The sequence below is a fragment of the Haplochromis burtoni genome, unplaced genomic scaffold (genome assembly GCF_018398535.1).
Source record: "Haplochromis burtoni strain Fernald_Lab_line unplaced genomic scaffold, NCSU_Asbu1 Contig_233, whole genome shotgun sequence".
Taxonomy (NCBI): Eukaryota; Metazoa; Chordata; class Actinopteri; order Cichliformes; family Cichlidae; genus Haplochromis; species Haplochromis burtoni.
The window spans coordinates 226,238-233,482 of NW_024582594.1; the positions used below are offsets into that span (position 1 = coordinate 226,238).

General features: G+C 37.7%; 2 protein-coding genes across 2 annotated transcripts in view; one reads left to right on the plus strand and one right to left on the minus strand.

Annotated features, from left to right (window-relative positions):
- si:ch73-109d9.2 (uncharacterized protein LOC565042 homolog) overlaps positions 1 to 2,072 on the minus strand; it is a 4,034-nt gene extending 1,962 nt beyond the window's left edge. The window contains exons 1-2 of the mRNA XM_005945520.3: positions 1,336 to 2,072; positions 190 to 323 (exon numbers count right to left, since the gene is read on the minus strand). Coding sequence (XP_005945582.1) covers positions 190 to 323; positions 1,336 to 1,600 — 399 coding nt within the window. The 5' untranslated portion in view covers positions 1,601 to 2,072. The remainder of the gene's footprint in view (positions 1 to 189; positions 324 to 1,335) is intronic.
- A 349-nt stretch (positions 2,073 to 2,421) lies between these two features.
- LOC102292026 (mucin-3A) overlaps positions 2,422 to 7,245 on the plus strand; it is a 14,563-nt gene continuing 9,739 nt past the window's right edge. Inside the window, exon 1 of the mRNA XM_005945518.3 lies at positions 2,422 to 3,520. Within this exon, the coding sequence (XP_005945580.1) occupies positions 3,250 to 3,520 (271 nt within the window). The 5' untranslated portion in view covers positions 2,422 to 3,249. The remainder of the gene's footprint in view (positions 3,521 to 7,245) is intronic.

Consider the following 7,245-nt stretch of genomic DNA (forward strand, 5'->3'; position numbering starts at 1 on the left):
AAAAAAAAAAAAAAAAAAAATCACATTTCGTCAGTTTACCCATACCACAAATGTTTCCTTGGTTTATCACACTCCCTGCAGTGACTCTATACCCCATAATATGAGACTAAGTGGCTTAAACACACATTTTATACACAACTTTTGTTTTGTAAATTTATGAAGCTGTATAATGTAATAAAACTATCATACCTGCGTTGCTTTTGTGGCACTTTGGCGCTCTATTTTTTCCTCTCCTTCCTTCTCATGGCTCAGTGTACATCCATCAGCTCCCTGGGAACTATGTATTTCTTCATGAAGCACAGTCTCCTGTTTCAGGCTTTTCTCTGAAAATAATAGATTTTTTTTTTCATTTTTTTCCCCATTAGAGAACATGGCTTTTCTTGAATTTCAAAGATTTAGAAAACAAAATAAGGCAAAGGTCAGTTGAGTCATATAATGTCAAGAAGATTGCCTCTGAGCTCTAGCAATCTTCTTTAAGCAACAAAAAAGGAAACAATTTTTGGTGTTTAGTGAAAATCATAATTAACAGTGGGTGATCAGAATCTGTTTATTTTCCCCAGTATGTTTAACTTAGGGTTACAAATCCAAAAGCCAAAAGGAGAAATATGTGAATATGTGGCTATGAACATAGTCAAAAGAAACATGATTATGTTTCTCTTAAAACCCACAAGAAATAGAATTATAGATTTCTTCTTTGGGGGAAGAGATGTAGCAGTATATTACAAAGTTGTACAGACAAAGTTCAAAGTATTTTAAATTAACTTTTTTCCGCATTCTGGTGCTTGATTTGAACTTAAGCACGTTGCCTTGACCATGTCTGCATGCCTAAATGCATGGAGTTGCTGCTATGTGATTGGCTCAATATTATTTGTGTTAATGAACAGCTGAACTGGAGTAACTAATGAAGCAGCCAGAAAGTGTTTATTCATTTGTGATCAAATTCTCCAACCTGGCTTCATAAGTACTAGTTACACAAGTAAGATATGCAGAAGTCAGGCACCACAGTGTGAGTAATGCAGATTAAAGAATATGTAATGCAATTTTATGCACTGGAAGTACCTTTATTTCCAGGCAAAATTTTAAAACAACCACAAAATGTTTAAAATGTATTCTGTGTATGCTGCATTTATACAGCTGTGGCCTGAGGTAGTGCAGTCCAACCCCAAATACTTAAATAATCACATTTCTTAAAATATTTGCAATATTTATACACCTAGTTTTGTTTGTAATGGAATTGTTAATGTAATGTTAATTCTAATGAAAGGTTAACTCTTCATTAGCCTTAAGAAAATAAATACAGGTAAAACATGGACGACTAACCCTAGAAAGACCCACCTGAGGTTCTGGGTTGGTTCTCACTGGATATCCCAACTTTTCCACAGTCAATGCATCTCCCTCTCCAGTCTCCCTCTCGTTCTTTGCGACGAGTCTCCGACCACTTCAGTCGTCTCTTTAAGGACTCAACCTGCTCCCGGCACCGCGTTACCTCTTCCAAAAAACTGTCCTCCACCAACCGGGTGATCTCATACATAGCAGCCTTGAACACCGTCTCCATGACGCCAGAAAGCTGTGACTGAAACGTTAGTATAGTCTCCGCCATTATAACTGCGCTGTGGCTTAAAGTCTTTTTAATAAACGGAAAAGGAGGAGAAAAAAATGACTGGCAATTCAAAGCCTGTTGTTGTTGACTGGCTACAGCTAAAGTCGGTGTCTCTAAGGTAGATGTGTCCGTTTCTTACACGTGCTTTTTGTGTAGTTAATGATTTATGGGTTGTATCGGTTGTCCGAGTTTATAGCTTGGTTGCTTTCATGAACCCTGCTGTTTAAACAAAGTGTCATGCTAACGTTAGCTACAACTAGCTCGCTCCATTAGTTCTGATTTATATTTAACGGATTCTGGACACTATTTAATTTGAAAAAACATAAGCTCGCTTGAATTTTTTGACATAAATGATCGCATTCTTTACATATCGTGTATTTAGAACTCAGGCTTAGTAGAAAAAGTAATTCAGTAGCTTAGCTTTACTCTTGCGTTATGACATTTCTCCCGATTCCGTAAACAACGACACTTCCGGTATCTAAATACGGGTCGTCGATTGGAACAATTTTCATGCTACGGAAGAAAGAAAAGAGAACTGGTTCCAGTGGGAAACGTGCTTAAAGAGCACTAAATGACAGTAGTGGGTGAAGAAGTATTGTCATATTAGGATAATGTTCCATAAATAAACAGTTTCACATCCAAATTAAACCTTTTTGTTGCTTCAGTTAAATCCCATTTTGCAGCTTAAAGTTCACCTCTTTCACTTATGAGACAGGAAGTGAAACGTGTTTTCTCCGTGTAACGTGTGTGCTTTTTGTGTCATTTTTTAGACAAGTAGATTAAAAAGATAACTGTTTTAGCATATGAGCATGTGTTATGTGGGGCACAACCAGCCCATGAAAGGGTTCAGTTTGGCTTGATGAAAGGCAAAATTTGAAAATTGCAGTGCAGTCATTAATAAATAATTTTATTAATGTCAAAACGAGCGATAGTAACTACAGAGATGGTTCCTTAAACTAGTCAAAGAGGACATGCAGAGGCTGTATGTGACAGAAGAGGATGCTACAGATACGATGAGATGGAGTCTAAGTAATGACTTATTTGGAAAATATTCTTTACGATTTTAAAGACCAGTTCATTCACTTTTGGAGGAAGAGGAGTAAGTAAAAGTCGGTAAATCAATAAATAAAAGTAAATAAAAAAGCACATGGAATAAATTAAAGTTATGCATGAACTAAAACAAGTTCGACACCCCGGATATCTTAAAGTTCCGATTAATCCTCCAATCCAGACGGTGGCGGTAATGCTCTTAAAAGCTGTTTACCAACTGCGGTTAAAGCAAAATCGACGAACAAGAAAGCATAATCTCAGCTGCAACGAAAAGATTGAGGTCTCTTGGTGTTGTGTGGGATTATACGACAGTAGTAATAATAATTCGGCGCCGACAGATTTCCTAGTTTATTTTTTGTTTACTGACTGAACTTCTTCAAAAAGCAAAGTTTGGCTTGAAGTGAAACACCGGATGCTTGCGTAAGTCAGTCATCCAATGTGCGTCACACAAAGCAGAGACCGCGTCCGTCCGTCCGTCCATGTGAAGAAGCCATGTTGGCGGAGCTTCTGACGGCGTGCCTTTAAAAAAACGCCAGAGTAAAGACACTCTTTCAGGTGGGCTCCTATCTGTATCCAGGAAGTACAGTACGACATACAAGATGTCTTCGGACGATTTTCAGACGAAGTATGCCTCTTTCATGGAGAGCATGCTGAAGAGCGCTGTTGCAGAAACCACGAAACTTTACGAAACTATGGTTGACGAGCTGAAGGCAGAAATATGCAAAATCAAGAAGGAGAATGAGGACCTCAGAACAAAATGCAGCCAGTTTGAGAACGCGAAAAGCCAATCGGGCAGTTATCAAAGAGAAAAACAGCCTCTTCCTGGGCAAAGCAACGACTTCGAGAAATGCGACACAGCCGTGCAGTGTGGTGAGTTGCACAGCATGTTAGCCACCCCGAGCTAACTAATATTAAGTTATAACTGGCTTATGATGGTATGTGTTGTGTTTAGCTAACATTTTACGTGTATTCATGTTATCTGGAACACACTGAACATCATAGTTGTTAATGCTTGCTTCTCAGCATAGTCATCTTGAGCGTGGGATCCAAAATGGGAGGGAAACCATACTAGTTTCTCCATTTTTAGAGGACAGTGAACGTTGGTCCAAACTTCAAAAAATCGTCTCTTTATGGCTACATAGAGCTCAAAAACGTTTTACATATATATATTTATAAGGAACGGAACAGATGCTCCATAATTATTCAAATGAAATCGAGCATTGGTATAACTGATTTGAGCTAAATTGACTGCTCCTTTACAGCTCAGACTCACCACTTCTATCTTTATATTGGTTTTTATCTATAAAATACAATTTGGATTAGCTAAAGGAAGCCAGAACCTCTTCTAAATTGGCCAATCAGTTCTTTATGCCCCCCCGAGTATATTTCTTTTTGTTCGTTCTGCTGTAGTTTACAGACCGTTACACATTACAAATTTTTTACGTCAGCATCCTGGTCGTGGACACCCATGTCACATGCAAACCTGTTTCTTATTCTGTTTGCAACTACGTTCACACTCAATGGTACTAAGGTTTTCCCACACAGGAAGCTGGTGAGGTGCGAATGAGGGGGCTGATAACGAACTGCAGTCTTCTAATGGCACTGGCATAGTGCCAGGCAAAACCACTAAGACGTGTATTAAAAAAAAAATTTAACTGAACTGAAATCTTATCAATGTATAGCTTTATTCCACACTTGTATTTAGATATTGATAAGTTGTGTAATAATTGTGAAACAGAAACTAGAATACAAAGGTCCATAAACTTGTATCACAGATGTTTTTGTGTACTCTAATGTAGTGTTTAAAGAGCATTCTGATAACAACTGTACTTTCAAAACATCAGAATGTTTTTTTCCTTTAGAGGAGATGATTAAGACGAAGTATTAACCAAACAATTGTTTAAGCGAATTGCTGCCTCTCTGTTGTTGTTAGAATGTTTTGCAGAAATTAGAACCCTTTCTCACTAGTAGCTACTCAACGTGACTCGACTCTACTCGGTTACTGCCATTTTCTGTTATAATTGAGTTCCACCTAGTGTGCGTGGGGTCATTATAGCAGTGCGTCTGGAAGTCCCAGATTTGAATCTGCAACAACAGTATTAAGGTCTATACATAATGACTGTGTTGCGAAAAAATATATGAAACTATGAATGCAAACTTGTTTAGACACTTGTGTAGAAGGGCAATACAGATTAATGAACATTTTAATAAATGTAAATATGCCAGATTATACCATTGGGCTGATTTTCATCTGCAGACCCTCTGGCAGGTTGGAGTTAAACAAAAGTTAGTAAAAACATACAGAGACACTATTTACAGATCATGTGACAAGGACAAAAACAGTGATCACATTATATTAGAACAAACAATGACAAGAAGAGGGGACACAGAGGACAGTATAGATGACAATAACGGAAACACATCAGTTATTAGGGCTGTGCGATATGACCAAAATCTCATATCCCGATATAAGAATTCTATCGTCCCGATAACGATATAAATCACAAAAATGTAACATTTTCTGTCAATTCTATGAATCTCGGGCAGCTCGACTTGCGGGAAGTGTTTCCAGCTGCGCGTCATGTAGCTGAAGTCGAGTGTGTTTTAACCGATGCATGACACGATACATTTTTAGACATAAGTTGTAACGGCCGCTGTTTTCTTTGTGAGCATTTATTACACGTTGTGCTGCGGGGAAAAGCCTGTTCTAACGTTTGAGTCTAAGGTTTATTTTTTAGCACCTGGCGGCTCTTTTTTTACTTTTCATCCGTAAATAATCTGATCGTTCACGTGATTCAGTTTATTTTGAAAAGTCTCAACAGGATCTTGAGCTTTATTGTGAAAGGTTTATGTGGAAAATAAACAAGCGGACACGCGATGGTGTTACCGTCGTTGTTGCTAACCACAACGCATAAAAACAGGCGCTTGTCCACCCGTAGTGTGGTTATATAAAATATAAGAGAAAGATAGAACTTTAAGAAATTAACATAGCCACTACAGTGACCATCAAAACAATGAAAAATATTGTCGTAAACAGCTTATTTTGCGACACCACAAAACAAACGATAGCGTAAAATAAAACGATAGATGTTTTTATATCGTCATCCGATATATATCAGTTATATTGCACAAACTCCAGTATTGCACATGGCCTGACTGTCCTGATATTGCGCTGACCCATTACACTAATAGTTGGTTCCCTTTTTTTTTTTTTTTTTTTTTTTTTAATACACTCTTTTTCACGTCCAATATAAAGCATGATTATTATACATGATCACATGTTTGTGTGTCCCTCATCCACCCTTTTAAGTGACTCTTAAAGATGGGGATACTTTTACTTTCCCTCACTGACAGTGGAAGGCTATTCCAGAAGCTCACTCCCTGATATGTGAAAAGGTGGTCTGTCTAAATGCCAATTCACAATCACCTCTAACAGTGGCTCGAGTCAGTCGAGACCCAGCAATACTGATAGACTTTTGTTTAATACAATCACTCATTGGTGGAAGCGCCAGACGATGCATAACTTTGTATATTAGACAGGCAGATTTAAATAAATATAACGCGTTGCATTTTTGCAAAAGAATCATGCTCAAATAATGCACTGGTAAAAAAAAAGAAAAGAAAATGAAGTCGACATCAAGTTATGATGAGCTGGTCCTGATGCTTCTAAACAAGAGAAGAAAGAAATGGAGATTCTGGTTTCATCCAAATCTCAAGTAAAGGCCACAGCAGGGATAATTTCATGGTTTCATTCCGGCGCTGAAGCCGTATCACGATCGCTTTCATACTGGCTCAGGAGGTCAGTGGGGCAGTTTGAGCTTGTTGGCAAACTTAGGACCACATTGACGAGGTAGGGAAATAATTTTACAGATTAACATTGACCCAATTGGCATCCCAGCATCTAGTTGTGTGTCTGAATTTTAAATGGTATTGTTCTACTATTATCATATTATTGTATATGCAGTACCGGTGCCTGTTTTTACCCTCGAGTACAACATAAATGGAGTGGTTTGATTGGTCAGATCTGTTTATATGCTTCCAAAACACTGAAAGAGGTGTCACTGCCATCCTTTAGAACAAGCACAATGTAAGACTTCATATGTATTGGTGGTTGTTCATACTATTTGTCTTATAGTCCAATCGTGACTATATCTTAACTTTTTCCCATACTGTACCTTTGTCTACCTACAGAAGAGAAAGACTGTAATGTTACTTCTTTATTGTAACAAAAAAAACATGATGCAATTTAAAATAAAATAAAAAATACTGATTTAAACAGCAGATTAAAGTTATTGACTCTTGTTACCAACTCACTGGCAGTAATCATTTTTCTCAGACTGCACTTTCACAGCTATGCACAGAACGTAGAGCGACTGTTGAGCAGCTGTGTCATACTTGGCTAACACATTGGGTTTGCGGTAAAGCCGCATAGCAGATCCATATATGAGCCTTAATTGAGATAGTACTGCACTTATTGTGCAATTTAACCTCCCCCCAAATTAATATTTTTTTTGCCTTGCCATTGAGTTAATATGTCTGTTTATTAATGTTGTCCTTTGTTTACATTTGAACATTTCTTCAACTTGTACTGGGGA